Source organism: Thermobia domestica, chromosome 5 (assembly GCF_964235325.1).
Source record: "Thermobia domestica chromosome 5, izTheDome1.hap1.1, whole genome shotgun sequence".
Lineage (NCBI taxonomy): Eukaryota > Metazoa > Arthropoda > Insecta > Zygentoma > Lepismatidae > Thermobia > Thermobia domestica.
Genome location: NC_137458.1, coordinates 315216910 through 315233015, shown reverse-complemented (window position 1 = coordinate 315233015; position 16106 = coordinate 315216910). Strand labels below are relative to the sequence as shown.

Sequence of the window (16106 nt, the reverse complement as noted above, 5' to 3'; positions counted from 1 at the left end):
GATAAATTTGGTTCCAATTCAACTTTTATAAAATATTTTTAAATATGGGGCGTTCAGAACACAAGGGACTCAAGTTCATTTTCAGAAAGGTTCATATTTGTTCAGCAAATGCAGTATTTTCGTAGCCAAGGGTACGAAATAAATGAAACAAAAACCACGTGAAAAGATATGGACCAGAGTTTCATAGGACAACCGCTAGATAAGGATGTTGATGGAATGTAGGAGGAGAGCAAATTTCCCCTTCCTTGCTTATAAATTTAATATATTAACGTTATATTGTGTACGCTACAGCTAGGGAATAATTAACAAGTTAAGCTCCGAATGACATAGTCAATGATGCAAAATTACTTTAAATAAATGCAGGGTGTGTCCAAAAGGATACACCGACGGAAACTGTCATATTTTCACAACTACGAATCCAAGATGAAAGAAAGATAAACTACATGAAAGATGCAATCTAGAATTTTATATAATTGCCGCTAGAGAGGTGCGTTGGTTTAAAGATCATCCGCCCTCTTAACCTGAATTTCAGATTTTGGGTGCAGTAATGCAGATTTAGAAACCTTTTGGTGAGCGAAATCCAACATAAAAAAATGATGTTCTTACACCGAATAAATACGAATTTTGATCAGTTATAATCCATTTCCATTGGGCGTAAGGAGCTATAGGCCTATATTGCTCTCTTGTATATTTTTTGACCCAAGGACTCCAAAGGTGGCTCTACTTTCGAGTTTCGGGCCTAAACAACTTTCCAGTTTTAATCATCTGTATGTTCTCCATATTTATTCGAAGTAAGGACCTCAAGCCTGTTCTGTTGGACTTTATCAAAATATTTCTAAAACTGCCTTACTGCCCCCAAAACCTGAAATCCAGAGTGTGGATGGGGGCGGTTGCTCTCCTGTCCCACTGACACCCCTGTCTAGCGGCTGTCATATGAAACTATGACCTTTTCGCATGGTTTTTATTACATTTGTTTTGGACTCTTTACTGCGAAGATATTACGTTTTGGAAAAGAATTCAATTGCTGAGCAAAACTGAACTTCATTGAAAACGGATGTGGAGCCATTGTGCTCTGAACGTCCCATTATTACCTTTCTTCATAAAATTATTGACACAAAGAACAACCAATTACATAGGCTTGCAGAAAATATTCTAAAGTTGCACAACATGAAGTGTGCCTGAAACATTATTTTATTATTTTAAAATATTTTTATTAGCATTAGTGCTCTGAAATAGTAATCACATTTTGCAACAAAAACCTCTCCTACTTCCACGAAACACGAGCTTGGCCCCTAAAAGCATAACTAGAAAACTTTCAGAAGCGGTAACTCCGAAATGACTTGCTTTAGGCTAAAATAACCGGACAACCATGTTTCTGGTAAACTTGTAGTCTTAAAACTTGTAACATGACTCCATTTGCATTTGAAATTTCGAATACCAACCAAAGATGTTCTCTATGATGCTTGATAACACGATTTGATGTGTCAGACCACTTCCAAGTTTCATCATTCTCTCTCAACCCGTTCTCAACACACAAGGATGGTGAGGACTTTTGTTTTGCCATGTATATTGATAGATTGGGTGAAATCTCTATAATAGGTAGATTTTCAAATCTACCTAAAAAGCTTATTACAACCAAGAAAGTATTTACGAGAGTCACTGGCAAGGGGATGTAATAAAAGGGGGTCGTGATATGAAATAAGTTGATAATTACTAATCTATACTGAAATATTCTGTACCCAACACAGTGTAGTCTTAGCGAGAATAAAATAAATGAAAAGATCGGTTGGAAGAGCAAAAAAGTCTTAATACATACGTTATTACACGATTTTGAAATGTATTTAAAATCATGTTTTAAACTGTTCAAAATGTTTAAAACATGTTTTTTCGTGTGTGTTTTAGAACATGTTTAAAACATTTTGAACACCTTTTTCATGTTTTAAACACATGTTTGTTCTTTTTTTTTTTTTTTTAAAAAAAACAGTATTTTTTCCAACCCTGATACAGACGTGTTCGAATTATTAGACTCAACATTCAGTTTCTGAATATTTTACTGTTCTTAGAATATTACATCAGAAAACGCCTTTCAACTTATTTCAAATTACTATTCTGTATCTCTGTTCCAATTTCTTCTGGTCATGGCACCCACTATATACGAGTTTAGCGCATTTTGACTTCAATTCAGCATCCTGATACCACAAATTGTTGATCTTTTTGATCAATTGATGTTTGGTTGTAATATGCTTCTTTAGCTTTTCCTCCATGAAGCTCCAGGGGTTATCAATCGGGTTCATATCAGCACTATTACCCGGCTACGGAAGAACACTAATTTCGTTATTCTCAAAGAATTTTGTCATAGTTTTGCCCCGGTGGCATGGGGATCCATCATGCATAAAGATGAAGAGTGCGTCATCAAACCAGATTGCAGTCTGGGGAGCAGTTCTTCTTGAAGAACATGTAGGTGTTGGTCATGCTTGTATTGGCATTATTCCCTCTATTATATGCAGTTTCCCTAGCCCGAAGACAAACATCACACCCCAGACCATGACTGAAGTAGGATGCTTCACTGTGTGTTGGAGGCATTCCAACTTGAATTCCTCCCCAGGTCGACGTCGCACATATTGTGAACATTCATCAGACAAGAAGACACATGATTCATCACTGAAACACCTATTCTCCAATCATCAGCAGTCCAATATTCTAGGCTTCGTGCCTATTCGAGGCGCTTATTTGCCATGATTGGAGTAATTTTTGCTTTCTTTTTTGGCCTGAGTGCTATTATACCTTCAGCACAAAGAATCCTTCGAACGTTTTCAGGCAAATTATCTACACCATACTCAGCCATTTTTACGCTTAAGTCTCTATAAGTTACGTTTCTGTTTCCCAGAGCCAATCGTTTTAGTTTTTGGATACCTCTTAGCGATAGGTTTGGATTTCGACCACACTTTCCAAACCTATTTTGCTGATACATATGCTTCTTGTTCATCGCAATGGGGATTTTACTCGCAGATTTTTCCCCTACCCCAACTCGAAAGCTATTTGTCGTTGTGTATATCTTCCTTCCCCCAAAAGTGTTTTGACAACTTCCACTTTACGCGAAGAAAGGTCTCTGGCTTTTCAAATTATGCCGTAATTACAGGACTTCAAAGAATAAAAGATTAATACACAAAATACGTCAAGATCACTTTAAACTGGCGCATTAGAACTGTTGAACGCTTTGAATGTTGTAACTGCCAGGGACGGATCCAGAACGGACTTCTGGGGGAGCTGCTTTTAAGAGCTCCAAACTCTGGAACGGGTTTTATTTATATATAAAATAAGAAAGTTTTCTCTTCTGGGGGGACGGTGGGTTGTAATACTGCTACTTAGAGCTACTTTTAAGAGCTCCAAACTCTGGGACGGGTTTTATTTATATATGAAATATGAAAGTTTTCTCTTCTGGGGGAACGATCGCCTCTCTGTATCCGAACGTGGTAACTGCTTACAACTGCAACCACAATACTCCAGATTGTTGTTAGAAACCTCAATAGCTGTCTACAACTGAAATACCACTTTCAAAACTTCCTCCCCCCTACTAATACTATTTGCTGTTCGACGGTGATATTACCACTTCTAGTGTACAGTAAATAAATGAAGGATCCTACATTGGTGGTGTAAACCATTAAATTACATGTTCTAGAACTCCGAAATTAGGACTTCAACATCGATTTCGCATTTTTCGAGGGTGAGGGTCTAATAATTTGAGGTGAGGGTCTAACACGTCTGTAGTCTGCATATTTGCCGAACTCATTGATGTCTGGGCTAATTCAAATAAGTAAAAAGAAAACAAACGTACAAAAACTGCTATCAACTAATAGTTCTTCATCTATTCACAGCACAAAAATTGATAGAATTGTAAATAAGTCGCCAAATCGTCATTTAAAAATCACCAAAGAGGTCGCTAATCGGATTTATTATATTTTGTCGCTATTCTAAAAGTCATATTTCCTAGATTTAGCGACTTTACCCCCAAATTGGCAACACGGCTTGGAACTGTTAAATGTTGCACGGTACTACCCATTAATGAATAAAATAATTTGGAGCCGATTAGATATCGTGTCTTCCCAACTTTGCTATTGCAGTGTATCGCAAAATTTTCAACTTCCTTCCCAAATTTACTTTACGAAAAATTAAACATATCAATGTTAATCACTTCACAAATTACATTTAGTGTCGTTTGTCATAAATTGATCGCAACGGACGCGTTACGATCGCGCAAGTCAATATTTAATCGAGCCGTGTGAAGTTTTCACTGCGATGGAGGATATAGCATCGAAACTGCTACTAAATTTCGTGATTGATATTACCGTTCTATTTTGTGAGCTCCTCCGTGGCTAAGCGGTTAGGGTATGCGCCTTTGGCGTGAGAGACCCGGGTTCGATTCCCGACGGGAGCTCATGTGGATTGGATTCCACGTTAATCAGAAGGTCCACGTCTCATATAGCCTCGCTGCTGAATAGGACGTTAAACTAAAAATCAACTCAACTGAACTCATTCCTTTTTGCGTGTTTAAGGGCCGCTTGGGAGCGCAGTCTCCCACCAAAACATGTTCCTAAGACATTAAAAGTTACAAATTAATTTTCTTTCAGCATCAGATATACTCTTAATCCCTTAGAAAGTATTTCTTAAAGAAGGAGCTAAGTTAATAGGCGCAGATTGTCTTCACGGCGGCTGATTATAAATACAGTGTATAGATATATTTCATAACAACTACAGTTCATTAAGCATGAACCAACTTGTGCTAGGTTGCCACTAAAACTCACGAATGCTTTCTAACCGAGTCAGAGCAGCAGCTGAGCAGGAAGCCCGAGCCGGAAAGATGGGCTGCGTCTGTAGGGAGCAGACTCGTCAGCGACGGTGAATATATGTATAAATGAGTATAGTGGGAAAACACATTTCATACTTCATAAAACATATGTGTTGTGTATGTCGCAAAGTTTTGCACAGCACACTTTATATTTCGTTTTTCTACCTTATTATACAACCCAAATAATCACATACAAAACTTCTTCCCTAAATTTCACAAATTTTTGCTCCTATACCATGAAACACTACCCAAATTTTTGACTCAATTCACTACATTTCTCTCACATGTAACTCCCATCTTATTAGTTTTCGCTCTACATATATGTATTTCTCTTCATTACGGCAGTATATATATATCCTAAGTTAGTTAATAACACAGTGGGACTGAAACAATATCAGATTATGCTCTACTTATCCCCTCATATCGGATCATTCCGCAAACATATACAGTACATAATTTAATTTATGTTTTCTCCCTTATTAATCACCCTTCAGTAACGACCTTTCTAACGTTTGTTACTCTCATTATCAAATTTCACCTGATTCTGCTCATTTCTTCCTAAATTATGTATTTTGGGGCCGCAATCGACAGTAGTTAGTTTCGGGGCCTAAATAATATTACATCTCAGAGAGTCTATATGCGTTCTATTGATGTCCAAACCATACAATAATTAATGGTTACATCAAATCTTTCTAATACATGATATCCAGCATACTGAACACAGGGTGTTACCTCCTGAAGTCCGCCCATTTTTTTGCGGAAAGAAAGTAAGTCCTTAGCTTTGTTTTCTGTTTAGAAAATCAACTAAAAACAGAATATATATCGTAGGCAGTTCGCAGAACTGATTCGATCTGACCAAATTTAACATGGATCTTAACTTAGAATGAATGTAAAATGTTTTTCTGTGCAGACCTTTGGTTCCGGAATTACGATCCTCAAAATTTTGGGTTTTGACTTAGCGATTTTTTTAAGAAAGAAACTTTGACTAATTGGCATTGAGGATAAGAATGATGGAAAATACATTATGCAAATATGTTAAAGATTGAACATTAACTGTTAACAGAAGCGTACTCATCGGGCACACACCGAAGCTCAAAAGAAACTTCATTAATCTATATACATTTGTACACTTTCTTGTTAAAACTTTTATACATGTTTAGCAAGGAAATGATTGATGTACACAGGTTGGATAAAAATAGTGGCAACTTTGTTCTCACGCCAGAGTAGTCTCAGCACTACAAGAGGTTTGTAGATGATAAAGAAATGTGTGGCGATGAAGTGTACCCAGTGATAGCGGCTGTAGGTTATTTAATCAAAAGGAGCAGGCGCCTAAAGCAGAGGAGGAAAGTAGGAACGGCATAACAAATATGTTACGGAAAGTCGAACAAGAGGACGAAGAGTTACGAAGAGGACCCCTTTAACCCTTCCATAGGCACCGCCTCCAAAACTGACTATAAAAGAGGACGCACAGAGGCAGAATACATCAGTCACTAACTGATCATATCCTACCTATCTCTCCAAGCTGCTCCGGGCGGAAGAGACTCCATAACCTTATCTTTGCGCTGCTACGGGCAAGACGTCCTTTACCAATCTATGCATTCCACTGGACAGGAGATATTATCCTACCTGAACGCTGCATCGGGCAAGAGGTTTCTAACCAACAAGCACATGACCTCCGCGGTGCTCTGGGCAGGAAGTCCAATTAATAAAGAAAGGATTATTAGAGGCATTAGTTATTTGCATCTACGTGTACAAAACTGTATACTGTATTATATACTGTAATTTCTTAGGCGCCAAAACGTTTCTGTTCCCGAAGAAGAAAAAAAGAAAAAGCACCTGTCAAAAACACGTGCTTCGAATTTTGACCTAGAATTTATCATAAGAAAGTTTTTTGTTCCTTTCTCTCGGAGATTTCCATCCCATTTGGCCTTTGAGACTTCTCATTGACAAAAACTGCACACATGACCGCTATATGCAGACATGCTCTTAGGCAGAATCTGAGCTTTGAAAATGAAACGAGTATTCAACAACAACAACAATATAATAATAATAATAATAATAATAATAATAATAATAATAATAATAATAATAATAATAAATTAATATAATTATAACAATTGGGTTTACAAGTAGGGTCCCCTCTCTTTATCTTGCATGAGAGTTCCGCAAGTCTGCTACACCAATGGTGTCCCTTAGTCTGTGTTTCTCTTTCTTTCCGTTTCCTGTGGATGTTTGTTCTTGTGCTGTTAGGCGTTTATATTAAACCTTTACATTGTGTAACCTTTTTTTAAAAAAAATTTACGAGTTTTTTTTGAAAAAGGAAAACAACTGGTTTCCTTTTATATCTATTTCTTACCATTGATCTTGTTTCAACTGCTTAAGTAAGATCATTTTGTAACTTTTTATGTCATCCATTTCCCCCACAATAATAAAACCGTCATTCTTAACAATTTATTTTATTCTCTTATATGCAGTTTGCCACACTGATATATTTGTAACAAAATTGGTTTTGTTCAACGCCTTTCTAATTCTCAACGAAGCCAACGGCTTCTTTTGGGTTGCCTACTATTGTAGGAAAAGCAGAATTGCAGGTGGTAATGCACTTTTGGAGTCGTGTATACATTCAATACTCAAACTTGAAGTAGTACCGTAAGAGTATTGAATGCCTATGGTTTTACCGATAGAGTACTGTGAAACTTTTACCGATAGAGTACTTTGCACATTAGGGGTTACTTTGTACAAAATATGAAAAAAGTTTCACAGTGCTCTATCGGCAAACCATGAACTGCAAAGAGGAAGTTTCAACTGCCACCGTAGGATAGAACATCTAACTGTATTTTGGCTATAATGCTGGCGGTTAATATCAGTTCTTATTTCCCAGAGAGTTTGTTGTTGTAGAAATATGGAAAGTAGTCTCTTTAACGGCCGCCAAAATTTGAAAGATATCACGTACAAGAATTCCTGTCAAAGTTGCCAGTTTCGTAGAATACTACTGTGTATAATGAGACCTTGATTCAATAGTTGAAACTGAAATGTGTAACGTTTTAAAGTCATAAAAAAGTAAAACTGGGAGAAGGTGGTTTTAGCCTCCAATCGGGGATATTTTGCACCTGTCCAAAATACCGCTTAGATAAGAAATTATTAGTATTGGAACCTCCTGCATTCTAAATTTAAGTAAATTTCCGATTTAGGAAGATATCGGAATGAATTTCTTGTTGGAAAATAAATTGTTAACAGTGGCGGGTCCAGAAAAATAGTTTGAGAGGGGCTTTAATCACAAAGGCTTCGTTTTTTAGGAATAAGTAGACTTTTGAGGGGGCTTGAAGCTTATACGCATAGGAATGACTAACATTAGATTTTTTTAGAATAGAAATCATGCAATTTGAGTAGACTTCAGCCTGAAAGTCCCAAACCCCGTCCACTGATTACGGTTGGAATGATATTCTTGGACATAAGGAAAAAAACGAGGCAAATCAGTTCACGATTTTTTCTGTTCCTGAGTTGCCATTTTTTTAGACATATGGTGAACTGTTAGAATGTAGTTTCCGTTCCGGTACTAGTAAATATATAACTTTCTTTCATATATTGGTAATTCACTAAGAATCGATACCAGTACGCTCATTGTAATATCAATATTTGTAGATTGCATGCGGTTTGTCTAGAAATAAAATGTATTAATACTGAAGGGAAAACATTGGACAGAAGCGTTATTTTCGTATGTTGTACATATTTTATTGTATGTTGTGCAAAGTAACCCCCTTTATTGGGTTACTTTGCACCAAAGTTTATATTTCAATAACTATGGTCATACTGAATGTTTACTAATGAACTTGCACTGATATTTTCTTTATATCTGTAGCTATTGTATGTTTAAAATACAGACGTTTGTAAGTTACATGCGATTTTCTTTAAAATTCCTTAAATCTTGTGCAAAATAACCCCGCCTTACGGTACATCTATAGTTACTAGTCGAAATAGATTAATGCAGTGGCGTATTTAGGGGTGCTTTCGGGCTATAGCCCCCCCAGAAACCTTACTTACTATAGTAAAGTATATGAAATATCTTGCAGAATTTTCATATTTTCAGGCAAAGCCCTTTCCCCCGAAAGTTAGCAAAGCCCCCCCGAAACAAAATTTTAAACACGCCACTGGATTAATGAGATCAAAGATAAAACCTGTTCCTCAGATGCTGGATTCCAATTAAAAGCTCATTGCTTGCTAACCTTCCTATTTTTGTTCCGTAGCGATAAACACTGAAACCAAAAATTGTTAATTTCAACCACTTCTGGTTTCAGTAGAGAATTAAAGAGGAGATAAAACCTACTCTTAGGACACTAAATGGATTACAAAGAAAAAAAGATTTCTCTGTATCTCTTGAAGGTTCTACTCTATGATTAATCAGTATTGAAGCCAGAGGCACTAGTAACTTGAACAAGGGCGCCCAACAGGGAGCAAGGTGGGGCGCTCGCCCCCCTAGAGGAAGTTGTACTTCAGAATATCGAAAATCCAATAGAATGTTTACATTAGTTACAGCAAAATTTGAAACTATTTTTGAAACGTCGCTTATATTTGCCCCCCCCTCCCTCCCTTGGAAACCACAACATGGGCGCTCTTGAACTTGAACCAATTCCAATTTCGATATAATGTTGAGAGTTGTGATGATGTATACTCTTAAGGTTGTATTGATTCCAGAAAAAAAAAACTGTCGGTATCCGTTACCGTTTCTGTTCTATAGTGATAAAATGTTGAAACAAGAAATGGTTAATTTGAATTACTTTCGGCGTCAATAGAGGGTTAACGGAAAAGATGGAATATTTTCTTGGGAAACTGAATCGATTGCAAAAAAACCGAATCTCGACATCTCTTACCCGGTTTGCTCTATAAAAATCATTATTGAAACCGGAATATTAAATTTGAACTACTTTCAATTTCGAAAATTTTTTTTGAATAGTCAGGTTATAGTCTTGATTCACTTAATTGTTTTGTAATATATATATATAATATATCTTCACTATGTGTTACTGTTTTCATTCTATGGTGATGAACGTTGAAACTAGAATTGGTTGATTTTAATCACATCCGGTTTGAGTAGAGCTTTAACAGAGGAAACGGAACCTGTTGTTAGGACTCTGAGTCGATTGCGAAAAGATGCTTCTTGATGTCTTTTGCCGTTTTTGCTCTACGAAAATCAGTATGGAATCCGGAACCGGAAGTAATAGTAAATTTGAAGCACTTTAGTTTTAGTAGTGTTGTGGATAGTCATATGTTATGTTGTTTTTGAGACAGAATCGTCATCCAAAAATCGCTTCCCGCTGTTTCCGTTTTTGTTCGTTGGCGATAAACGTTTAAACCACAAATCGGTAATTTGAATCATTTCTGGTTTGATTCAAGGGTTAACGGAGAAGATGGAACCTATTATTTCGACGCTAAATCGATTGAGAAAAAAACGTTTGTCCATATCATTACCGTTTTTATTCTGATACTTGTTGACAAACGAATAGATGGAGCTGTTCGAAAGACATTCGACACTTATTTATAGCATAGTTGGGAAGTCTAAAAGCCAATTGTTTTCCCCTTAAATGTTGAGATATAAAGGTAATATTGTCAGGCCTGTAGTCAGCCCCAAAATGTAGGGGGGCTCGGCTGAAGTTAGGCGGGGCGATGCAACCATACTATAATTCAACCATACTATAAGTCAAAATTTAGGGGGGCCCGGCCCCGTACGCCACCCTGGATAGGGGCCTGAATATTATCCATCTATCTTGGCGCCTTTCGATGATAATCGCCTGGCTAACTCCTTATCACGGTAACAACATATGTTGTTAGTTGATGTGTACCTACTAATCCTCTTTTAAAAGTTTTACTGCTAATATGCAATGACGTACACAAGAATTTATTTCGGCGGGCCTAAAACTTTAATTTTGGATGGGGGATCGAAACTCAATTTTAGGAGATGGAAATCGAATATTACAAAGTTACATTAACATTTGTAAAATTGCCCCGGAAATTACAATAAATCTACAAAGTCGGAGTTTCAACAGGGCAGACACCTAGAATCCATCCCCTGCATACGTCCCTGCTAATAAGAATTTAACTTTAATTGAATTATTTGTTGTCAACTCAAATTTTCTATTCACCCTGTTTCTTTTTGTTTTGCAGCGACTTGAGAGGGAACCTTATAGATGTCATCCTACCTGAAGCATTTCAACATCTTTCAAATCTCAGGACACTGTGAGTAAAATTCTTTTAATGTTCAAACTAAATTTGAACTAACCATCGCCGATAACAAACTAATATACATTAGATTATATTAACATATTACAATTAAGTGTAGTTATTAATTATAGTATATATTGCAAATGAAATATATAAATTTAAAATATATGAATATTTAGAGTGTCCAGTATATTGTTTTTTATATCGATTTCGACACTTTATTAAGTAGTGCAATTTTCACAGAAGTTACCCGTAAACATTTAATAGTCGAAGTTGGCAGATGGTCTTGTTCAAAAAGATTTCAGCATGCTAAGTTCATTTTTACTGGTTGCCAAGCTTGATCTGTCCTCTGTTTCGCGCTATGGCGCCATTTTCGAAAATGGCTGCCATGATCATTAAAAGTTGAAAATCCATGGAAATTAATGATCTTTACGTCAAACTATATATTTTTGAGACTGGAAAATTGAAATCTACTGTCTATTTTTGCATAGGAGTGACCGTGTTTAATGTTCAGCCGTATTCTAATATGGCTGCCATGATCATTCGAAATTTAAAATTAGTGAAAATTAATCACCTTCATATTAAACCATATGTTTTTGAGGCTGAAAATTTTGAATCTACTGTCTGTTTTTGCATACGGATGATTGATTTTGTTATTCGGCCATATTCCAATATGGCTGCCGTCATTTTGGATTAGGGCATGATAAATTCATTTTCAGTGGTTACCGGGCCTTAATTTAATATCTGTCGAAATATAAGTGCACTGAAGTACTGAAGACAGCATATTGTAAAACTTTGTCTTATATAGGATCTTTGGGTAGAGCAGTTAATAAAAAGAGCGTCCGGAATCGACTCCCACTACCAGTTTTATTATAAAAGCTTCCACTATAAAAGTATTTTCACAAAACACTGTACAAATTAATCTCTCTAGAATCAAAGATAGTTATAGGTGGTCTTTGACCGTAAGGTCGCAGACAGGATCTCCAACAGAGCCCCGTAGCAGGCTAAGAGGAGTGGAATTAAGGAACCAATGCTCCGTAGCAAGCAGAGGCAGGTTAAGTGGCCAACAGAGCCCCGTATCAGGCTAAGCGGCTGAGGTTGGGATTCCCAGACAGAGCCCCGTAGCAGGCTAAGCCAGGAGATAGGATAGGCGTAGTCCCGTAGCAGACTAGAGGCCTAGGGTTAGGTTACTCCAAGAGTCCCGTAGCAGACTAAAGGAGGGTCACCAGAAAACTGGTGTCGAGTTGCCTTCGTCCATCCATTTTATAGGGTCCTTTGGGTGGCGGTGGCGCTGCTGCTCCGATGTCGTCTTCTGCTCCGTGGGAGATGCCAGAAGCCGTCGTCTGCATGTGATTGTAGGTCCCTCTGGTGGCAGATCCTCTTGCCGAACCATGTGGTGGTGTTTGTAAACATTGATGCGTGGAATTGCTTGTTTACGACATTACATAGGATATTACAATACTGTATGTTTGCATGGACCTCTCCACTAATATAATGATGCATAGAATTAAATTCTGGTGAATGAGGTAGAGAGAACATTTCTTTTACTTCGACAAAATGCTCTTTGAAACAATTGAGAAAAATGTGGTTGGAATGATGCGTACTGTTATCTTGAAATCAGACATTTGTGAGACACAATGGAGAGGCACATTTACACACAGGATCTGATAGCTACAAATAATTAAATTTTAGGAAGGAAAAATCATTGATTTTAATAAGTGAATGCATACCACATAATATCTTAAAAATATTCCTGCAGACGTCCTGGCTCATGCTGCACTTACAAGCAGCAGTACATTTCAGTTTTGCCTTCTACAGTTGCTGTTAGACGTTCTGCATTATGTTGTATAACTACAGGTGATAAGTATAATGCAAAACTCTTGAACCGATGGCAGGGATGTTAAAGTAGGAATAAAACTGCCGTTCTTGATTTCCCATCCAGCAGTCTCAGGTGGGGTCAAAACAAGGTACTGCTTATTTTCTCGATACCACACTAATGCTTGATAGTATGCCCTCTTGATTTGAAAAGAGAGGACATATTTGGTTGGTGGAAGATATTCCAGAGGACGTCCTAGTGTAAAGAGTACTGATCATGCGTCGTTCACTAATCCAGTTGTGTCAATCTTATAAAGTTTGCAGATGAATTGTTCTGCATCAGTACATATTTGGTCAGTCAGATCTCCTTGACCAAAATTTGATAAAAGATGTGGATTTGCTATGTATAGTTCCAACATTTTTTTAAATGTCCTGCGAGGAAAGGTGTAGTATCAGAACCTGTTAGAGAATGGAAAGCTGGTAATTACATTATCATCAAGCTGACATGCAATATAATGAATTGGAATATACTTCTTTTTTTCGATGTTCCTGAGTTCATCCAGATCTTCGTATATGATATCTTTGACAAATGAGCCAACAGAAGAACAAATACATCTGTGTCTCCAGCAGATGCAACAATAGAGGAAGCATGGTTCTTTATACAATGGAAAATCATACGTGTGTCAGCTTCCTGGAGTCGGGCTTCCAGCTCTTTTGTATTGACTAGAGGAGATGTTTTAACCTGCTCTTCATCAGTGAAATCATCTGATACAAGAATTACTTTGTTTGGAACAGCCTGTAGAATGATATGTTCAAACAGAAAATTTGCCAAGCCAGATTTATTTTCTTTCATAGCTATAAAGTTGTCCCAGTTTTTTGGGAAAGGAACATACCTGTCTTGTATGTCTCTCCTCACTGGTGCTACATTCTTAGCTCTTCTCTTCCAGGTATCTTCTTTGATTGATATGTCAAAGTACTTATCAAACACAACGCACAACGTCTAAGCGACAGAATACACTTCCAATTTGAAGTAACAGGAAACAAACGCGTCAGCAAAGGTATCTGCTTTCGAGGACTTTCCCAATGCGAGTATGTAAGCTTGGCCATCAATTATCAGTGCAGGCTGCTGCTGCAAATCTGCTGGATCAATGCTTGTAGGACAAATGTTTCACCAATCATAGTATTTATCAGAAGTGACTTCTGTCCTATCCGTAGATCACCATTAATTTACTGCAAGTGCAGGAGGTGCTGGAGTCAGCTCATGCTTCAGTATGTCCTTAAGATTGGCATTTGTAGCATTTATGGCAATGATGAGGGGTTAGAACTTCTTGTTGCTTGGAGTACTTTATGATCACTTGTCTGACCTTTTTTCCTTTCCACTTCAAAGAGAGAAGCAATGGTCAGATACATGTTCTTTGGTAAACTATCTCTGAAAGGAACTTTAGAGTCAGGCTAAAGCCTCTCCTCAACAAATTTAAAAAGCTGTTCCTAGCCCTTCTATTAAGCAAGAATAAGGTTGTCTTCAATCTGCTGAGTGACGATGTCGTTTGCTGCAATATTTTGCAGATGTTCAGGTGGATTTTCAGCAAATAGTTTGAATGTTTGGAGGTTTTCATAAGATTTTCTTCATCTTTAAGGTCCAGTTTCTGCCCGCCTTTGTTGCATTCATTGTGAGCGAGGGAATCTTCCCGTTCAATTTCATAGATACACTTTGTCTCAGTAGTCAAGTGACTTCACAGGTTGTATGAAAGGGTCCATCGACTGAGAGCTGATGATGTCTTGGTGATCCCAACAATTCCACCATTTTTGTTGCCTATTTCTATTCATTCACTCCTTGCTGGGGTTTGGTCTACTTGGTTGAATTTCTGTCTTGCTCTTTCTTACAACAAAATTACCATTCTCAAAATCAGCCCTGACCTCTCCTCGAAGCTGGTGTATCACACATAGATACACAGTCCTCCACTTTGCATACTGTGTATGATTGTACCTCACGAAAATAGGCAACACTTGATGAAATGCTTACAGGTGAAGTTGCTAGTTGCCTTCTCTCTGTGCTCGGGTGAACAGGAGAATCTGCACTCTCTGCATACAAGTCCACCAGAACTGGCATGAAAATGACGCATGGGACTTACTGCTAATTTATATCAAGTAATATACCAACTAAAAAATTTTTGCAAACTGTTTCTCTATTTTAAATTTTTCGTTGGTTTGTTTGCTTGTTTAAAAAGTAATAAAAGTATACTTATGATTTGATGTGAGCCACACATTTTCACTAGCTGTCATAGTCGGCATGAACCATGTAAACAGACTAAGTTAGCATAGCAAATTTTCAAATTTCTGAAGATATACCAGTTACCAAGTTTGACTATTAAATGCTTACATTTTGGTGTGGGAAACCCGGGTTCGATTCCCGGCGGGAGTTCGCGTGTTTCTAATTCCACGTTAATTAGTAGGTCCCGTCTCATATAGCCTCGCTCCTGAAACGTATGTTAAACTCAAAAAACTCAACTCATATGCTTATAGGTCAAATACTTTCGTAATAATTGATCGATAGCCTCATAGATATATAGTTTTATGTAAAGGTCATAATAATTTTGATGGGCTTTGTAAAATTTTAATAATGATGGCAGCCGTGTTCTTAAATGGCAGAATGTCAAAACTGGTAACTTCTATGCAGAAATGGACGGCAGATTTGCCTTTTCTTCAGCCTCAAAAGCGTAAGGTTTAACACAAAGATGATTTTAGGTTTGAAATAAATTATGGCAGCCATATTGGAATATGGTTGAACATAAAACTCAGTCACTCCTGTGCAAAATGGAGTGCAGATTTGAATTATTTTAGCCACAAAAACATATAATTTGACACAAAGATGATGAAGTTTCATGAATTTTAAATGTTTGAAAATTGTGACGGCCGTATTGGAAAATGGCACCGTAGCACATAAATGAGGACAGATCGAGCCTGGCAACCGGTGAAAATGAATTTAACATTCCCAAATCCTTTAGGAAAAACATCTGCCTGCTTTAACTATGATTTGCCTACGTCACTTTAAAAAGCATGAAATCTGTGATTTTGAAACAGTCTATTACATGATCGCTGATACAAATAATAATAATAATAATAATAATAATAATAATAATAATAATAATAATAATAATAATAATAATAATAATAATAATAATAATAATTTTATTTACGATTTTTGATAGCCTGAACTCTTGGTGCAAAC

At 37.1% G+C, this 16106-nt stretch overlaps 1 protein-coding gene across 1 annotated transcript in view; it reads left to right on the top strand.

Moving 5' to 3' along the window:
• The window catches only part of LOC145686791 (uncharacterized), a 759437-nt gene that overhangs the window by 530754 nt on the left and 212577 nt on the right, over window positions 1-16106 (top strand). The window contains exon 9 of the mRNA XM_081760448.1: window positions 11006-11077. Coding sequence (XP_081616574.1) covers window positions 11006-11077 — 72 coding nt within the window. The remainder of the gene's footprint in view (window positions 1-11005; window positions 11078-16106) is intronic.